The 21,164-nt window shown below is 43.3% G+C and overlaps 1 protein-coding gene across 3 annotated transcripts in view; it reads right to left on the reverse strand.

Moving 5' to 3' along the window:
* The window catches only part of MKX (mohawk homeobox), a 71,203-nt gene that overhangs the window by 45,759 nt on the left and 4,280 nt on the right, over positions 1-21,164 (reverse strand). For all 3 annotated transcript variants that reach the window (XM_084782020.1, XM_084782019.1, XM_084782021.1), the window contains exons 4-5: positions 13,988-14,141; positions 13,252-13,587 (exon numbers count right to left, since the gene is read on the reverse strand). In XM_084782020.1, coding sequence (XP_084638146.1) covers positions 13,252-13,587; positions 13,988-14,141 — 490 coding nt within the window. The remainder of the gene's footprint in view (positions 1-13,251; positions 13,588-13,987; positions 14,142-21,164) is intronic.

A 21,164-nucleotide genomic window follows, 5' to 3' on the forward strand; every position in this document is an offset into this window, starting at 1 on the left:
ATTCTAAGGCTAGAGTGTAAGCTGTGCCATACAATTTAAATATTTAAAATATGAGAGAAGACGGAAGCAGATGTCTATAAAGGTGGGCTACCTCTTTCTAAAATGACACACCACACAAATCCTATCCTGGCAGGGGCAGCTGAGCCTCTGAGCCCCCTAAGCCAACCTTGGGGCCTTGCTTTCTCCTATAGTGGAGAAGGCTTACTGCTGCCACGCAACCTATTGCTCCTCAGACGTGCTCCTAGCCTGCTGCTCAGAGGCCCACTTGTGTTTATCCTGGGTAACATGGTAGGCATCCACCTGTGCCTTTCTGTGAGCTGCGTGTTTCCCTCTCTCTATGCCTTTCACACAGACTTAGGGTGTGTCACTTATAGACTCTGCCATTGTGCCCCATCAGTTCACAGGAACTGGAGGCCTGGCTTATTAAAGGGACTTACCTTAGAACACAAACCCACTGCTAGCAATTCTGGCTCAGCTGGACTCCCTCAACCTAAGACACCGCTTTCGCTGTTCCAGTCTGTGACTCACAGTCGGGCCATTTGTTCCTATCAGGTAAGGAGGCTTTGGCTGGAGAGAAAATCTCGAGCCAGTAAGGTTGTTTTTCAACCTCTGCAGAGGCTACCGGTGTTCAACTATGATAAAAAATAATGATTCAATTTGGAACATCTCACTGGAGCCCCTCTTTGGGCCTTGTGTACTGTCATTTTAATAGAAGTGAGGGGTAAGTGAGTGCAGGCTGGGTGTTGGACAAGCCTGCTCCCCTGGCTCCTGAAGCGCCTTACCCTCTGTGAGTTACTGTTTTTACTCTGTGGGTAGGAATGGTGCATCAAAGTTGGTAAGATGTCATGACATCAGGAAATTGAACACACACACACACACACACACACACACAGAGAGAGAGAGAGAGAGAGAGAGAGAGAGAGAGAAGTTATTGTACCTATAAATAAAGTCTTAAAGCTTCAACTACATTGAAATAGTTCTGAAATATCTTTTAACATAGCTGACTATTACTATTCCAGATGATTTACGTTTATATTTTCCAAGCAGAGTTTAAGGTGGGGGAAAGAATACATTAAGAAAAATCCACAAGAGAAAGGACACAGGTTAGAGAAACTGTGGTCCCTGTGAGATGTGGGAGAAAAAAAAAGTCTGAACTGGGGCCGTATTTCTTAATAGGTCTAAAACGAAGGAAGCCAGGGGACACCACGGAATGAAACAAGAGCAGCTGCACTCCTGACGCAGCTGTGGCAGGACCCTCAATCCAGCTAGACACATCTGCAGCTCATAGGAGAGTAATGGCTGGATGAGAAGCAAACAAAAGCCCCGTAGAAGGAACCAGAACAGTAAGTGAGCATGGGAAACAATAATAGCCTCAGGCTTGGCTTCAGCTGCAAGGCAGGAAGGCCTTGTAGACATGCAACAGCACAACAGCACAGCCGTCAGCTTCTCCCTAGGCTGAGACATCACAGCAAAGGCCCTTGGCACCTGACAACTTCTGGCCTGAGATTTTACATTTAGAAATGTAGGGTCTAGTAACACTTAAGGAATTCTTGTTGTGGCCAGCTATCCTTTTTTTTTTTCCCTTTGAAGCCATATGACAAATGATTCTAAATACCACGTTGCCATTTAATGCATCTGCTGTCTAAATCAGTGTGGAAACTGGAAGGGCAGCCTCTGAATTCTGGCCCTTTGCAAAAGGGCGCATTTCAGGGTCATAATGACAGTTCTGGCAGAACAGGGCATTCCTACTCCAAACGGCCCTGCATACTGAGCCTTGTCCACCGTCGCCTGAGCCTGGCTCGGCTAAAGGGACAATGCGTTCTTAGCACACAGGCAGCTATGTGGAAACATAAGAGCAGTGTGTCCCTTGGAAGCACGCTCACTGTGTGGATGGCTGTTTCCCACCACTTTCCAGTGTTTTAAAAGGTTCCATTTTCATTTGAGGTCTTTGTGTTTTCATTTGAGTTTTTACCTTCTGAATGTACTCCTCTTTGCCTTGCTACTGTTAAAACAAATAAACAAACAACCCACTGCCTTATTTGAATGAAAACTACTCAAAGGCAAAACTTGTTTTATGAAGCACATATCTACAAGTGCGCGCGCACACACACACACACACACACACACACACACACACACACACACACTTTATACCAGAGATGTTTATTTTTATCACTGTTTTGAAAATGCTCCAGGTCGGGTGGGAGTGGCGCACGCCTTTAATCCCAGCACTTGGGAGGCAGAGGCAGGCGGATTGCTGTGAGTTCGAGGCCAGCCTGTTCTATAAAGTGATTCTAGGACAGTCAAGACTACAACAGAGAAACTCTGTCTCAAAAAACCAAAAAAGAAAGACAAACAAACAAACAAACAAACAAAAAAAGAAAGAAAAGAAAAGAAAATGCTCCAAATGAGGCAGTTTTTAACCCTATCTACGATCCAGCAATTCCAGAAGACAATGAAGGACACCAAGGCTACAAGTCTACAGGCCAGTGGATAAGATGCTGCCCAGTGTCCTGAGCCAGTGAAGTCTAAAGTTCATCTAGTTCCCTTAGACCCTGACCCTAGGAAGTCCTGAGGGTGTAGTCCCCACCTGACTCTAGGAAGTACTCTCAATCTGAGCTTAAAGTTTGACCTAGTGGAGTGCTCCCTACAGACCTGAGAAAGTGCTCCCCATCTGACCAAGGGGGTGCTCCCAGTCTGACCTGGGGAAGTGCCCATAAGGAAGTTCTTTTCAGAAGCTCAGGTGCCATGAACTCCTCCATCCTACAGGACCAGGAGACTAAGCCACATCTTAGACTCAGCAAACTGGGATGCCATTAGCACTGAGTTGCTCCAGTAGTGATCTCAGGCCGCACCCCCCCCCCCCGCCCCCCGCCCCAAGGCCATTTCCTCATCATGAGGTAAGAGATGGCACTGGAGGATCCTTCAGGAACGTCCACGGCCACCTGCCCCTTTAAGTGCTGCACTCTGAGAGGAACGATGACAAAGCAGTCCTGGAGGAGGACAGGTTCAGTACACAACTGCTCTTTCAACACGCCATCCTCCATCAACCCGAAACAAGAAGAAAAAGGTTCCGAAGGGGGTGGGGGGACCTGCTTAGGGTAAACGGGCTTACTAAGCTGCCTCTACTTCCTGGGGACTCGCAGTTATCAATAATCTAAGAAATCATATGAAACAAGAACCTTTGAACTTCAAAGGACCAAAGTAGTCAGGGCTGGCAGAAAGCACATATTTACCCAGAGTAAAATTTCTGTAACACCAAAGCCATCTTCAGACAGAAAAATATCTGTTGAATTTTAGAAAGAAAGTACGGAAGAAGAGGTGTGGGAATTAACTGTGACCAATCAGGGAGGAGGGAGGAAACAGAAGGAGGAAGAATTGGCAGGAGGGAGGAAGTGGGAGAGAGAGACAGACAGACAAAGAGATGGACAGACAGGGGGCTCATGTTCATTAAACAGAACATCTTATTTAGCCTCGGGCTAGAGTGGTGTCAACGCTGCTGACTTAGTCACACTGGTATGCAGAAAGTGTAAGCTCCTAACTAAACTTAGAGTTAGTGGGGGTTATTGGCTTATAGTCCTTCCGCATACAGGAAGGACAAAAAGACTCTTTTACACGGGAGTTTGAATTTGGCTTGAAATTTAATGACTTATTTAGAAACCCCAGGGAATGAAAAGTCTTTTAACGGAAACACTGACACAGTCTTAAGCGTAGTGACGTGGACGTGGATGAGCACATCCAAGGAACTGCTCTGGAGGAGGCTGGCTGCCGAGGTGAGTTTGAGCATCAGAAATGAGATGCGCAGAAGAATCAGGACAAACCCACAGAGAAGGCCCTGCCGGTCAAAGCTCATAAACCCGTGCTTAGTAGGAAAGTACGTAAAACGTATGGCTTCTTCATTCTTACACGTAGAAGAGGGGAGAGATGTTAGGTTTCTGCATAAACTTCCTCCTGTTCTGAGATGTAACTAGAGTCAGTTGGGGTGAGGAGTGGGCACACCCCGAGTCTTCAGCACACATGGGAGGCGAGCATTCTAAGGTACATCCTCAGCGCCAGTCGTTCTTAAAAAGGCAGAAGTTCGTTCTGAATTCTTGTCACCTTGAAAGTGACAGAAGAGTTTTAATGACCGGGTCTAAGTCTCACTTTGTTTCTGAAGGCTCACTGCCAAGACTTTATACCCAGTGAGGATAAACATACCTGCTAGATGTTTCCTTCACTGTGGATGTTTTTCAAGCTAACTAAGCTTTCCCACCTATTACCTATGAATTTCATGTTAGTTTCTCTTTTACTTAAAATCCAATTACTTTCATTTTACAGTCTCTTTTGAGCTTGGTTTTATCTAAACTTTCCGTGGTTCCAAAAATTTATATTTCTTTCTTTTAAAATCTGGGGTTTTATTAGCTGAAACTTATTTAGAGTCCTTTTTCCCCTCTTGTCTTCATGATAAACATAGACCAACATATACTTATGCGCACTTAAATGTCTGTTAATATGTTAAAAGAACAGACACACTAAGTCAATAAAACACCAACTCATCAGGCGTGGCGGCACACACCTTTAATCCCAGCACTTGGGAGTCAGAGGCAGGTGGATCACTATGAGTTTGAGGCCAGCCTGGTCTATAAAGCGAGTCCAGGATAATCAAGGCCACACAGAGAAACCTTGTCTCAGAAATTAAAAAACAACAACAACAACAACAAAACAAAACAAACAAAAACACTAACTCATTCACTCAAGAAATGTTTACGTAGCTAATATATTACTATCTGAAGTGATAGGGAGCCTATAAAAACTCAGTCAATACAGCACCCATTCAGGGACCCAAAGAACTTGTAATGCATGCAAAGTAGTGAAACAATGTGCCTGCACTTCCAAACACACTGGGAGCCCCAAGGGATCAAGGATTCCACAAGAAGACCTACAGAGGCAACTAACTTGGATCCATGGGGGCTCACAGAGCCTGAACCACCAACCAAAGAACATACATGGGCTGGACCTAGACCCCCTACACATATGTTACATATGTAACAGATATGCAGTTTGGTCATCATGTGGGCCCCTAACTATTGAAGCAGGGGGGCGTCTCTGACCGTGTTGCTTGCCTTTGGATTCCTTTACCCTAGCTAGGAGGTCTTGTCTGGCCTCAGTGGGAAAGGACACGCTTAGTCTTACTTAGACTTGAGGTGCCAGGGTAGGTTGGTACCCATTGGGGGGCTCTCCTTCTCTGAGATGGGGAGGAGATTAGGGGATGAGGGGGTGTGAGAGTGGAAGGAGAAGAGAGGAGAGAGGGGCCTGCGATCAGGCTGTGAAGTGATTAAATACATTAATGAAAACAAAACACACTTTGTTGGTGTCAAGATGGCTCGGCTGGTAAAAGTGCTTGTTCCTCACCCTTGGAAACGCCAGTTCAATCTCTAGAGCCCACATAAAGGTAGGAGACTCAAATTCACAAAACTGCTCTCTGGTTGCCATGCATACTTTCTACCATGGCCATATTTTCTCATTCTCTCTCTCTCTCTCTCTCTCTCTCTCTCTCTCTCTCTCTCTCTCTCTCTCTCTCTCACACACACACACACACACACACACACACACACACACAGACAGACACACAGAAATAGTTTTGAAAAAACCCATAACATTTTCTTTACATTCAGACAAGTGTGAAATTAATACTGTTACCTGTCTTAAGTATTACAATGTAAATATATTTGGATCAAACACAGCTCTAAAAAAAAATAACTGTGCACATTCTTCAAGCTAAGATGCCTCTCTGAGTTCATCTGCAAGCTATGCTGCTACTAAGGCTGACAGTCTCAGGGAGTGTGTGTGTGTCTGTCTCTGCCCTACCCCCCTGTGTGTGTGTGTGTGTGTGTCTTTGTCAGTCTCTCCCTCTGTCTCTATGTATATATGTGTCTGCCTATCTGTCTCTGTGTCACTCTCCATGTCTGTCTCTCTGTCACTCTGTGCCTCTCTCTTTGTCACTCTCTCCCTCTGGTGTGAGTGTGTATGTGTGTGTATCTGTCTGTCTGTCTGTCTGTCTGTCTGTCTGTCTGTCTCTCTCTCTCTCTCTGTCTCTGTGTGTGTGCACGTGTATGTGTGTGTGTGTGCGTGTGTCTGTCTGTCTGTCTGTCTTTCTGTGTGTGTGTGTGTGTGTGTGTGTGTGTGTGTGTGTGTGTGTCTGTCTGTCTGTCTGTCTGCCCCTGTCTCTCTTCTGCCTGTGCTTCTTTCAGTTCTTCACAGTACATGGGGCACTTTGTGTAAGTCCATTTATATCTTTCAAGTAGATCTATAAAGCTGATGTAAAGTCAAACATCAATTTGCTTCGTCCCACATAAGCCCTGAGTAAGTCATTGCTGAATGTTTACTAAGATCCTACAGATCTTAGCCAGTGGTGGTGAAATTTTCTATAACTCTCATTTGAAATATTATTGTTTTGAAATAAGTTACTAGGAAAGTCCCCCTTTTCAAAATCTATCAAGGTGTCAGTGTTCTTTACTCAAAGAAGTTAGGGTCCATTTAAGGTTGTGGTGAATTCTGTGGGTTCTGACTACAAAAGTTGGAATGACTTTTTAAAAGGTCTGGAGGGATGGGAGTATGGCTCAGTGGTTGACCAATTGTCTTGTTGCCTAAGGCCTGGAGTTTGATCTCAGCCCTAGGAAATAACAACTTAACAAAGCTCTCTGAGGAGGCAGGAAGCATAAGAAGAGAAAACAAGGGTCCTTAAGACACATCCTGAAAGCATGTTTAATATGGCATCCGAGGAGCAGATAATTCTGTATTTTCCCATGTATACTTAAATGTCTGCTATCTTGGAATTTTACTCATGTGGACTACCTCCTTCCCAGATGGTGTTTGACAGGTAAGGCACAGACAAAAACAACTGGGTAAACTGCCAAATCTCCTGTAAATGTCACTGGCTGGCTGGAATAGATGCTCTTATTGCTTTCTGCTGTAATCCATCAACTGTTGTTGCCTTGTCAGGAAAGCATTGTTCTGAATGATCCGAAACAGCATAGTTCAACACTTTCATTAAGAATCAGGCAGATTACACAATACATACATACACAAAATGGAACAAAGAAAGAAAGCTGCACGATTCAAAGTCTACACGATCCAAAGAGAATGCCCGCCCCCCCATGTGCACACAGAGCCACACACACTGTCCTCCCCAAAGCGTATCACTCCTTGATAGCCACATGCTCCAGTACAAATCAAAGTTACTGACGTAGACCTGTTAGATTGATTTTCACCACTGGAAAGTGTCTGTTAAGTGTCTTCTAAAACCTCTCATCTGGTTCACTTACACAAGTTTCATTGAGAAGTGGGTTGTGCCGACACACGGGTTCCTGGCCCTGAAGTGTGAGTGTCTGTCGGGGCACAAGGGCTTCAGGCAGGGTGGACAGACTCATCAGTTATTGGATCCAGAGTGTAGGAAGCCAGGAGTGAGGTGACATCCAGGCTGACCTGCCGCTGGCTGGGCTGACTAGAACACCTGGACTTTACTACAGCCACCAGCTTACATTCTAACGTTCACGGGTGGGGTGTGCAGGAAACGAGAGAGAAGAGGACATCTTATCCCTCCGAGGGTCACCTTCAGCTACGAAGAAAACGTTCATAAGTGGCAGCTGGCCTGTATCCCCCACAACCCCAGTGCTTTCTCATCGGCTTCACCCATGGCAGGCAAGCCAAATAGTTCCTGCATCTCAAAGTGTCCCATGCATCAAGAACATGGCTCCCTTCCCCCCTCCCTACCCCCCCGTTCTCCATGGAAGTCTCCCTTCATTTGGGGACATTCACCTCACTCAAGCACAGGAAGAGCTAAACATGACTAATTCACATCATGCATCACGGTCTTAGTGGCCTGGACGGTTTGTCTAGGCTAGATGTGTCTAATTAAGTCAGCTTAGCAAGACGAGGTTACATCGCTCAGCCTCTTGGGAGCAGGTCACACTGATAAATTATATACTGACAGTGGGGCTCAGAGACATGTCTGAATGTCCCAGTCACCTTTGAAGAGGTTCACTTGTGAGCCAGGAACACAGGCAGGCAGGCAGACAGACAGACACACACACACACACACACACACACACACACACACGCACACGCACACGCACACACACGCACACACACACACACACACACAGATGCATGCACACAGGCGCCCCCACACATTCCCACCCAACACACCATTCCCACCACCCCCATAGGTGGAAAGCACAAGTCCTTAAGTTTTATCCGCAGACTTTCCTGACGCCCTGTAATTACCATACTTTTTAGAATCTCCTTTCCCTCTTTCCACAGGGAAGACAATGTAATAGGGTTGGTTTTGAGTCAGGAGCCAAACTTAAACCGTCTAGGCAAGGCCCTAAGGGGGACATGTTTTATAAGGTGAAATAGTTAGTCTTGTAGAGAATATGAGGAAGACAGAGGGACAAATGATGACTACAGACTTTTATCGTGTTGCCTCAGACCTGCCTCAGTACCAGAAGCTTGGGTGTCAGTTTGTAATGGAAATTCACTGCAGCAAATATCTGAAAAATTCCTATTCATTATCATAACATGATGAAAACAAAGTGCTGTTTAAATTCACAGGACTTCTTCCCATGGGCACACTGAGGGACTGCTTGCCTTCAGTATCACTTAACTCTACTTAGAACACTGGGAATTCTGATCTGTTGTATTTGAAATGTTTTGGTGGATATTTCCTGAGGACCTATAATGGCCTTGACATAGTGTCCAAAGAGGCAAAACACAGAGAAACAATGTTTACAAAAAAATTAACAAAATGTCCACGTATTATTGATGGGTTTTACTTCATAACCCACAGATTCTGATGAGTTAAGATTTAATAAGAATTTAATAAGCCAAGTGTGGTGGCAGCACACTAGAAGGCAGAGGCAGGCAGATCTCTGAGTTCTAAGAAGGCCACTCTGGTCTACGCAGAGAGATTTTATCTTAAAAGAAAAAAGGAATTGGTGAAATAAAATTCAGTGCCCTATGATCCTTCCACACACCAAATTTTACTTTGATTCCCAATTTCATATTCTTAATGAAGTGCATTCTTAAATAGCAGGAAAAAAAAAAGCAGGGATATATAATTGCTTAGCCTAAATAAATGAACAAATCACCCTTGGAGTGTTCTTTTAAAGTGCAGCTAAAGTCTCTGCACTGCAGCCGGTGAGGTAGGCATGTTAGCAAACAGCAGACATCGAACATTTCTGCTCTGATAAGGAGAGAGACATAACCAGATGGAAAGGAAAGACTCTGGACTACACTTGGATGCCAAGGAAAGCCACAGCAGTTACTCAGAAAGCATTCAGCATCCCCTGTACCTCAGTTTCCACACTGTAACCTGGCTGTGACAAGGCTATAATCATTCGTTCAGTCCCCTTTAAGGCAGCCATTTATTGTTTGGCCTGAAACTTTGCACAGCACTTTCAGGCCCTTGGTCTCTCTTGTTCTTAATTCTCCAAGCTTGAACATTAAGGGGGAAAATCAGGCTGTTCTAAGTTTACACACGTGCATGAAAAAGTTGACGTGTCTAGGCTGCCTTCTCACTGCTGAACAATGAAGAATGGGCTTTATTTGTACAGGAAGCTCAGAAGATGGACATGACGCTGTATGGACCAAGTGCTTTTGGAATGGTTTAGGAAAAACAAGCAGCCCTGACTGCAAGCACAGTGTCCCTTCTGATTGTGTGTTTTGTCACCTTTGAAAAGAGCATACATTTTCAAAAGACTAAACACAAGGGGCATATGTCCTTGTTTTTACTGGGTAACATACACACATTTACAAGAAACATTTTTTTTCCTAAATAACACTTTCTACCTATCTCACCTCATTAATTGCACTTTTCTTCCAAGAAACCTTTGCTGTACCTGTGTGTGATTTATTTGTATTGTCATAGCTGTATTCCATGTTTCTGCAGTTTGAACTGTAAAAATTTCTCAACAGGCTCAGTGCTCTGTACCATAAAAGGACTTTTATATTACGTTAATCTGGGCTGGGATTAGTATTACATTTACATTTTTATTTATTTATTTTTTTACATTTACATTTTAAAAACTGAGACACTTCCTATAATTTTAAATGTTCCAGAAGATGTGTAAAACAGAGAATTTATTTACTTAAAGCTTGAAAAAACCAAAACCAAAGCAAACAAACAAAAAACCCTAATGGTTCCATCAATTCACAATTTGGGAACACTAGATTTATCAAAAACTTGAATTTTTCCTGAGTTACTGGCCATTTATAAAAGTGTCTTACTCATGCATTTACCATTCATTGTTAAGGTTTATATAAATGTATCGGGCATACATGGTTCCAGATGGTATGCTGTCAGACAATTGTCCATCATAGTGCATGATGGGTACGTGTGTGTGTGTGTGTGTGTGTGTGTGTGTTTGCATGTTGTCCTGTGTGTGCACTGCATGTGTGTGCATGTATTAGCCCAAGGTTGAAATATGGAGTGCCTCTCAATCACTTGCACCCTTATCCATTGTGGAAGAGCCTCTCAGTTGAAACCAGAGCCTTTAAAAGAGCTGGCCTCACTAGATGGCTTCCTCTGGACATCCCCTGTCTGCCTGTCATATGGGGCTGGGATCTGAACTCTGGTCCTCCTGCTTGCTGCTTGTGTGACAGATGCTCTAGCCACAGAGCCATCTATCTCCCCAGTCCCTTCATGATCAAAAACACATTTTCTGCTTAATAATGCAGTTGTTTCTTTTTAAATTTTTTAAAATGTATTTCTATTTTATGTGCGTGTCTTGTGATACAGCACGTCTGTGTGAGGGTGTCAGAGCCCATGGAACTGGAGTTACAGACAGTTGTAAGCCCCCATGTGGGTGCTGGGAAATGAACCCGGGCCCTCTGGATGAACAGCCAGTGTTCTAAACCACTGAGCCATGTCTCCTGCTCCCGTGTATTTGTTTCTAAACCTCTTTACTCATCTCCAGTTTTAATTTCTGACCATATTTTGTTTATTTACCATTGCCTTCAGACTTTCGGTTAATTTATTTTCCAACTGTCATTTTATCCCCTTTTTACTTTTGTTCATATTTTAGATACTTGTATTTGAACGCCTTGGTTTACTTTCCTTTCTCTGAAAATATTCCTAAAACTCTGAATTAACTCCAGGTTTTGCTCAGATCATAGCGATCGGATATTAATAACAGTGTCTTCATTTTCGTTTTTTGGGCCAAGTGGCTTTTTGTTTTAACCTCTTCCTAGACCCAGGCCCTCCTTCTGAGGATATTTTTGGTGTGCTTGGAATTACTTTATGTGGGAAACTAGAGATGCAAACTGAACAAGGTTGGCCTCGTCTAAAGGATGTCCTGCCACGTCGGGGGTCATGACGGTGTTCACACCCGTGGACCCCTGAGGAGGTGTCGGGCTAACCAGTCACGCGGCTGGGCCCGGCGTTCTGTGGCTCCCTTTCCTAAGCTCTACTGCTGCCATGCTGGCTCCACACAGCATTAGGTTGTGTGGAGGCGCCATCCCCACAGCAGGGCCAAGTGTGTTGTCACTACTCGGACAGTGACTGGCAGCATCGGGTAACTACTCAGTAAAAGTTAAACAAGAAGAGCCCCGCCGTACCCAAGCCACATCCTTGCCACGGACTGATGGGGCAGTGGCACCTCTAGGCATCTGCCTTTCTGCCATCACATGCTTGCTGGTCCTCCACGGAGGCTGCTCAGGCCATTAAACTTCAGCCACAAGTTTAATCTTGCGGCCTTTCTGATTTTTGCCCCCTGTCATATGATACATCTTGAAAAATGAGTTTTATAATGAAAAAGAGCTTTGAACTAAATCCTACTGGAAAGGTCTCCAGGGACAGGAAAATTTTCTACCTCACTGTTCTCTAAAAATATGACATAGATAACATACCTGCCATGAAGCTGGTCACATGGTACTCAACATGGGAAAGTGGGAAAATACTATTGTTGTCAATGGTAGTAGTATAACTATAGAAAATGATTGGTGGAGGTAGGACAGCTCCAGGCAGTGATTGGTGGAGGTAGGACAGCTCCGGGCAGTGATTGGTGGAGGTAGGACAGCTCCGGGCAGTGATTGGTGGTAGCAGATGTAATTATAGAGCTGGCAGAGGCGCTGTTCCTGGAACCTCTTGTGCAGGCTCAGCTGTGCTGTTCAGCCAGTGACTAACCTCTGTGTGTTTGTGATTGTTTTTCTCATCTGGGATAACTGGCTAGCTGGGTGCTTTCTTGTTTCCAGGTCTAACATTAAAGCTCATTCACTGGCACTCTCAGGAGCCAGGCTGCAGATATTTCAGATGTAGACCTTCCCTATCCCTTCTTCCAAAGGAACCCTGTTCCAACACTTCACCACCCTGCCACTCCATCTGATGCTCTGGGCAGGTAGTGATCAGCTCACTTTTTCTGGAATGAACATAAAAATTTTCAAAGCTTTTTTATCAGCCCTACTTGTTCTTTCCAGGAATGAAAGTAAACTTTCCAAAGCAACTGGATCCAGCCTTGTGTTTTTCCTTTCTGAAAAATCCTGGCACTTATGCTAATTTGGGTACTCATTTTCCTATCGCTTCTAGCAATCAAAGTATGTAAAAGAAAAGATGGAACTTGAAACATTTGCATGGCTGGCCACCACCCAGCACATTCCTCCACCATAGGGGTTACTCATCAAGGGACCATATATATATATATATCCTCAAATATTGCTATCATCAGGCAGAGTACAAGCAGACGTGCTGCACAAGCGTGGAGACCTGAGCTCAGATCCCCAGCACCTACACAGAAAGAGCCAAGCATGTGCCTGTAACCCCAGTGCTGCTGTGTCAGAGACAGGAAGATTTCTGGGACTTGCTGGTTACAAGTCTAGATCTAGGTTCAAGGAGACACCAAGTCTCAAGGGAACAAAGTAGGAGCATGACAGAAGAAAGCTGCTGGCACACCTAGGCCCGTGCACAGCTGCACACACAACATGCACAGTGGAAAAAAATAAATACTGTTATCATACCATCATGATTAAAGTTATCAGTAAGGATGAAGACACTTATGCTTATTATTAAAGAAAAAATATCACGGGCTCTCTGAGACCACCATCGACTACCACATCTCTCTGTATTGCATTGCCAACACAAAACAAATAAAAAAATTTAACATCAGAATTGAGGCAGTCCATGCATCTTATGGCTTTCTTCTATCTGTTACAATAAACCCCTCGGGCGCAGGTTTATATCTGTCCTACACAAGTGCAACAAAGCACGGGCTTGCTTACCTGTGCGATAAACAAAGTTGCCTTCCGTTTCTGATGATGACGGAGACACGAGCTCTTCTTCAAATTCGTTGGAGCTAAAAGATCCGGAATGGTTCCTTTGCCTTGTTTTTCCCATCATGGCAGTGCTCGTGGCCATGACGTGCCTCAAAGAGTCGTTAAGGTAACGGTTCAACAAGCTGCTCTTATACTTGGGAGGTGACACATAGTCCTCGGCTGCCCTTGACTCTGGTCTCACTCCAGCTTTTATCACTGAGCTCTCGCCTTTAATCACAGTGTGGTGGGCAGGGGTGCTATAGCCGGCTTCGCTCATGTGATTTCTTGGGGGATTTTCTCCATCTAAGGGAAAAAATATCACCAACTAGTATTTGCACAGACTTCCCCAGCGGCTCAGCTGTCACACTTGGCCATTAAAAATATGCACAACGGAAGAACACGAGCCATATGATCATATATATATATATATGATTAATTTTTAGGTAAAAAGAAGCAGGAACTTGTGTAATTGTCCCCTAGGGTATTTAGTTTTAATGAAAATGCTTTCCCACACATGACAAATCTATAAACAGAGGAAATGGCTATAATTCCTGTTGCTTTATAAAACTGTAAAGATGAAGTTACCTCATGCAATTGAAAACAGTCTGTGGCACTGCCATATTTGTGGGGTCATTAAGACAGCATCTAGGGTGAGTTTATTACAATGGCAAAGCAAAGACAGGAAAACAGAAACGGAACAAACCTTCAGAGCAGGAGTCGTCGCTGCTCACGCTGAGCCGCTCTGCGTTGCCCTGCACGTATTTGTTGTATAACTTTATTCTTAATGCCCAACTTAAATCTGGCTGCCGAACAGTGTTCTTCAGCCGACGTCTAGCATTAGCGAACCAGTTTGACACCTAAAAACAGCATTAGTGTTTCAATTAACAAAGCATCAAAACGTGGCGACTGTGCAATTATTCTCTTACGGGATCCAAGGCCAGGGTTGCCGGTATAAACCTGGGGTTTTTAGCTACTTGGGAGGCTTTGGCAGGAGAATCACTGGACCAGGTTTTGGAGTCAGACAGGGGAATAAGTGGGAGGCACCATCTCAAAAGAGAGAAGGGGGCAAGGGCGTGGGAGGGGAAAAGGGGGCAAGGAGGGAGAGAGAGGGGGGTGTTACACAAGACTCCACAAACACAGTGAGTGGAAAAACGAATGAGGGTATTGAGTCAACCAGCTTGTGTTGCCTTGAAATTTTGCCTTCTGAGGATGTGCTACTGTGTCGTGTGTGTGTGTGTGTGTGTGTGTGTGTGTGTGTGTGTGTGTGTGTACCATCTCAGTTAAGGGACTAGAGAAGCCCACAGATGAGCAACAGGAAAACAAAGTGCAAACAGGAGACTGAAGGGAGGGAGCGTCAGACCTCAGAGTCACAGGCTCAGAGGGAGGCGAAGGCTAAGTTTGAGTAAGTACGATGAAGACGGTGGTAGGCCAAGCCAATTAAGAAGATCAGACTCTTAAAAGAGGAACTAGCAAAAAAAAAAAATGACCAAAGAATCAGAGTGGTAAGGTAGGGAGGAGGCAGGAGGACACCCTGTTTGAAACTGAAAGCCCATTGTTTCTTATGCACTTCAGTGAAGACAAAGAAATGATATTTGAAAGCAAAGAAAAATTACTTTTGTTTTCCTTTCAAGAAGCCGTGGAGTTCCTAGAGGATAAAATGTACTTTCTCATAAAACATCAGGATATCAACAGCACATAGTGTTTTTAAAAAACCTCAAAGGGAAATATTTGCTTTTAAAAATATAAACTATACAAATATAATTTTTTGTATGAGTTTGTTCCAGAACGCAAACTCCTATTACTACAATAGTTTGTGTGACAATGTTTTCACGGGAAGACTTTTTTCTTTCTTAATCATACTGTGCATACACTTAGGGTATTTATACTACACTATAACTGCCATAAATAAAAAATAAGTATTTCTGGCAATTGCTCAATTCCTAATTCTTATATGAAACGATTGTGATTTCTGCTTTAAAAAAGCAAATTACATTTTCTTCCTTCCACGTCTAGCATGTATCATTTCAGTCACATAAATTCAACACTGACACCCTCAAATTGCCCCTTCCACCTCAAACAAGATGGCCGTCCTTTCACATTGTGCACCACACCACTGCAGAAACAAGAGTCTTCATCAGCTTCTATTCCAGTCAAGCTGAAGTATGTGATTCAGTGAGTTTTCAAATATTCAGGCTTTCCAAGCTCCACACACAGGCGACTTCCAGGAGTATTCACGCAACGAATACATACCAAGTGGCTATTGCATCCCAGCTGTGCTGTGAAGTGCAGGCCTTGGCACGGCCACGTCAGCACACCCACACGTACACACGAATGTACAGACATCACACACTCACCTGAGCCCCTACGATGACAGTGATAATCTGAGGCCCAGGAAAGCCAGTCACGGTGGAAGCAAGAAACATCCATCTCTTCTTCGCCAGCTTTCCCTCCCCTCTCTGGCTCTTTCACTCACTGACCAAATTCCCATGCAATCCTCATGACTACTAATTTAAAACATTCTTCCAAACTTGCTGAGTTTCCATTCTGTTCTCCTATGTGGGTCTTAACAACTATTATCAAATGCAAACACGATGCATTATTTTGACTTAATTTGTTTCTTCAATTTGTCATTAAGGCCCTGTTCTCCTATCACTGTAGAATATTGAAAAGTGACCTGGTTTCCTGTCCTGAATTTTCAAAAAAAAAAAACAGGCCATGCTGGGTAAACTAGTTAGTCCATCCACCTTTTTCTGAACTTCCTGTGCTTCATCTAGAAGCTGGGATGTAACACAGTGGCAGAGCAACTTCCCTGGCACATGCAAAGCTCTGGGTTTGATCCTTAGCATGAAAACAAAACACACAAGACACACCACAACATAAGACAACACAATTCCTTCACTATGAAATGGATTGGATGTTTCCTAACATTTTCATCAAACCTAAAAAGCGAGTGCTGTGAAACAACTTTCACTGTCTGTACATCTCTCAGTCTCTTTGCAGCTGCCTGTCCAGCCTGCTTCCTACACTCACCAATGCGCCTTCAAAATCAGAGTTGCATGTGACTAGGCCCATCTTCACCTCTCACAAAGAGGATGCTGCCTGCATCTTCTCCTATCTCTAGATCACAAATTTTTTGTGTTAATTTCTTTACTAAACAACATTTAATTAAGACTGGATTACTTCTTAACCGATGTCACTTACTTGCCTACTATACAGGGTAAGACCCAATAAGAGTGGAATGGCATTCTAGTTAAAAAACAAACATTAGTACACTGTAATTATAATGCATAAAATGGAAAACACTTAAATGCCATACGGAATTAATTGGCTTTTCACAATTAGGAATCATCTACTTTCTAATGTGCTACATACTCATAATTCTCAATTGATTATAATGACATAAGGGGATTTTTCCAGAAAGGTCTGTGTTAGCTAACACAGGCTTCTCCTAAACTGGTTTTTATAAATTTGACTGACACCCAGCCTGCTGGCATACATATGCTGCCCATATTTTGTCAACAGAAACGTACAGTGCAACTGAATAGCCAGGTGCAGGCTGAGGCGTTTGATACTGGCTCCCATGAACAGCAGAGGTACCAATGGTTGGTGAATTTGCATGTTCTGCAATTTTCCTCATTGATTTAATAGAAATTTCTTGTGTCACCGACAATAAAAATATATACTTACATTTTCTGCATTTTACACCTACTTTGGATTCCTTCATGTTGTCATGCATGTATCTTACTAAATGGAGGTCCTACAACACCATTTTCTTTTAAAACTTTTATTTATTTATTTTTATGTTATATGCATTGGTGTTTTGCCTGCATGTATGTCTATGTGAGGGTGTCAGATCTTGGAGTTACAGACAATTGTAAGCTGCCATGTAGGTGCTGGGAATCGAACCCGGGTCCTCTGGAAGAGAAGTCAGTGCTCTTAACCATTGAGCCATCTCTCCAGCCCCCTGGAACAGCATTTTAATGCCAAAAGAGCCTTTAAAACTCTGTCCTATATACCGACAGCTTAGAGAGCAGGGTGTCTAGAAGCTGGGAGAGAAAACTTTTTTACACCACCTTAATCAAAGGACAGAGAAACTGCCTGTGAACCCAGAGGGACGAATCAGGGTCTGTCCAGTTTTAAAGCCATCAAATTAGCAAGCTTACTCTGCGCTGTTAACCTAAATAAATGCTGGGCATCTTCTTTCTGTACCGATAACACTTGGACTGATGTATAAGGCCTCATATAAGATTTCATTGATATGTAACAAGAATAAATACTCAACTTCCAGCAAAAACAGCTATGCTAATACTGGCAGCAGAAATTTCGTAATACTGTGATTTTACCAAACACACTCGAGCACATCAGAGGAATGTAAAATTACAGTAACAGGAGAAGCCCAAACACCCAGTGACTTGGACGCTACACATTTCACAATAACGCAGCCATCTCAGCCCATGCTACTTGTTGATGCTCCACAGCAACACAAACTACTCCTATCTGAACAGCACATTACACATTTTTAGACTATTTGAGCAGTGTCAGTGACAGGGACCAAGTCCAGCAAAGGGCTCTGTTTCGTTGCCATCAAAGCATGCCACACAGAACTGCTCTCTTTAAAATGATCAAAGTGCCTATTCTGATAACGATGATGCCAAGTGCAAACAGGAATTAAGCACAGTTATAGCAAATTAGGACCAATTTGTTAAGGTGATTGGATAACAATAAATAAGAGTCGCATGATCAGTTCATTTATTTCTGTTTCATTTTCTCGGTGGTGGAAAAACTGTAGGTATTAGCCAGAGTCCTCTGGGATTCTGGGTAGCAGAAAAAGTACTAAAACATATTTCCATCCTTTCACTTCTAGCTTCATGGGAGATTGCTAACCCAGTTTCACACCTTTCCTCAGCAGTTTAAGAAGAGCAAAGGAAAGTAAAATTACTATGTAGGAAAAGTTTGACACGTACTCAAGAGGAAAATATTAAACATGGAATAAGTGCCCAAACTTATGATATTTTGTGGAGGGATAAAATAGTTATGGCGATAGCCTGTTGCCATAAAGCACAAGACAGAAGCAAGGGGAGGCCTTGCAGTCAGCAGGCACCCAGAACTCGGCAGAAGTGAGATCTGCTTTCCATATGTGCCTGCAGGGCTATGTGTGTGTGGTGTATTTGTGGACATGTGATAACAGTGAGTCCTGCTGTGCTTGTCCATCACCCTACGGGAGGCAGCTCATTAGCTCGCCGAGATCCACCATGATGTCCCAAAACTAAAACCAGAGCTCAAGACTTCCTACACTTGTCAGAGACATTCTGGAAAGCTCTATGTGACTCTAGTGCCATTTCTCAGAAGGAAGGCATTCCACCAACAAGCACACAGTGACAGTGTGCTGCATGGAACGAGCCATACTGTGTGGCCCCTGTGAGTAAGACCGGACCGCTCTTCTCCAGAAGGCTGACTCCACAGGAGAAAGTGACTCACAGGGAGGGACTGACTCAGGACACCGGCTAACTTGCAAGGACCAAAAACTTGACTCAGATCACAGCTCTATGCTGTTCCTCCAGAAGTGTAAAGTATTTGCATAATTTATGCAGTTCCCAAAAAGCTGGAATATGCTTTGGCTGTCTAATTTATGTTTGACTTATATAAATTCCTATATATAAAAACAGATAGGTGGATGTGTGGGTATACATATGCATATGACATATATTCTTTACATAGTTGAAAACAACTGAACCTAAGCTAGGTTATAAATAAGGCCCCTGGGTCATATTTTATGCATTCATGTTTTCCACTTATCACTTTAAAATTTAAGAAATTTATTTCACTGACAAGAATTTTAAAAATCATTCCCATATATTTATCACTTATTTTTGAAAACAATCTTTGCTCCATTTAAGAATTACATATTTTTATTCTCTGAGTGATATAAAAGAACAAAAATAATTTAAATGAGAGGAATGGGAAGATACAAGTGAGGGGATATCAAATAAGATGTAGCCGGGTGTGGTGGCGCAGGCCTTTAATCCCAGTACTTGGGAGGCAGAGGCAGGCAGATCACTGTGAGTTCAAGGCCAGCCTGGTCTACAAAGTGAGCCCAGGACAGCCAAAGCTACACAGAGAAACCCTGTCTTGGGAAGAAAAAAAAAAGATGTAATCTGAATAAATTACTTAAATAAAAAAATAATTTAAATGGAAATATCACATCAGTGAAAAAATGTAATAGCATTAGCAGAAGTGTGAAAGCAGTTTTGTGTTGAAACTATCATAACAAGTAGTAAATTGCTACATAACTAAATTTAAAAATATCACTTTATATTGCAGATCATCCAAGATAACAATTAAAATATAATCATTTAAACTTCTCTGATAACTACAACCTTTAACAAAAGCACGTGTGATAGAAGTGCTCTATAGGAGCGGCAGCCAAACAGGATGATGGCCACACAATGGAGCGTCCTACTGCTGAGATCACTGCTAATATTCAGGCAAATGTCCAGAGTAAGCAACAGGCCTGTTTACACTGACATTGGAGTATATGCATTTATTTTCATAAGTCAAGTTTTTCTGATTATAATAACTTATTCAGAAACTGGTTTTTTTTTTCAAGGTTCACAGTTTTGTGTGAAACAGACCTCAAGCCAGGACTACAGGCTTAGCTTTTTGCCTCCAGTACTGTGGCAAATCACCGTTATTACAATTTCCTGCTAATAGGAAGGAAAGCAGATGTTTTTCTCTAAAACTTTATTCTGAAAATAAGCAGAAAAATACATGTTAGAATTTTGTGGGGAACTGCTACAAGCCAACGCAAATGCCTTGTCAGACTTTCCAGTAATTCTTAAGTCAAACTGTAAATACTCTGGAAAGATACTTTATTTTCACCCGCGCAGTTTTATCTCCTATCTTGCGGTGTCTGCTTGTCATATATTTGACGAGACTTTCCAGCTTATGCTACTGTAACATATGGAGACGTTTCCAGCTCTCCTTGGGGCCTCCTCTTTCTCACTCTGCTGTTTTACACAAAAGTTTGAGCCGTTATGTTTACTAATGAAAAGTGCCTTGTGATGGAAAAGCATTTAATCTGGATTTGTTTATCCCGGATTCCTCTGTCCTGTACCTTCCACTCACCTTGGTAAAACACCGCTAGTAAGTGCTCTGTGGTGTGCGTTTGGGGGAATACCAAATACTGATTGAGCCCAGAAAAAGCTAGTTAAATATAAAGCAGTGCTTTGTTCACTAGAAAAGAAGCCCGCTGACATGGTTTCTCCACAACTGACAACGTGAACCAGCGACTCACAATCTGGAATCCTCTCCCTGTAGCCTAGAGGAAAGTAGTAGTGATAATGCTGTGGCTTCCAGCTGTGCCAGGATGAGGCAGCATTTAAACGCCTCTTCCTGCCTTTCCTGTTTTATGGCCTATGACTAATGGTTAGTTTTTACTTAGTTTGTACGTGAGTTTTAACTTGGGGTCCAATATGCACCTGCAGACACCCGGGTTCTCATAGCTGGACCAGCATCTTCAGCTTCACCCGGGGATTTGCTAGAAAGGCACTGTGTGGCCCTGCCCCAGAACTCCGTAATCAGGAACTCTGAGCAGAGAACGTGCAACAATCTGTGCTCTAAGTAGACTTCCTGGTAACTGGTAGGCACTTAAGACTGAAAGGCACGGTGGGTGGCTCCTGAATCCAGATTCCTACCCATCTTCATATCACAGGGCAGCTGTGATGGGGCATTCTTCCACCCATAACAGTGCATCACCGGAACTCCTTTTGAACCCAGTCATTTGCACGGAGGTGATTGATAGGGGTAAAATCTCTTTTGCATGGTACGACCTGGCACCCTTGTCTAGCCCTCATGCCCCTGGGCAACAGAAGACAGAGAAT

The sequence above is a fragment of the Acomys minous genome (assembly GCF_964271855.1).
Source record: "Acomys minous genome assembly, chromosome: 5".
Lineage (NCBI taxonomy): Eukaryota > Metazoa > Chordata > Mammalia > Rodentia > Muridae > Acomys > Acomys minous.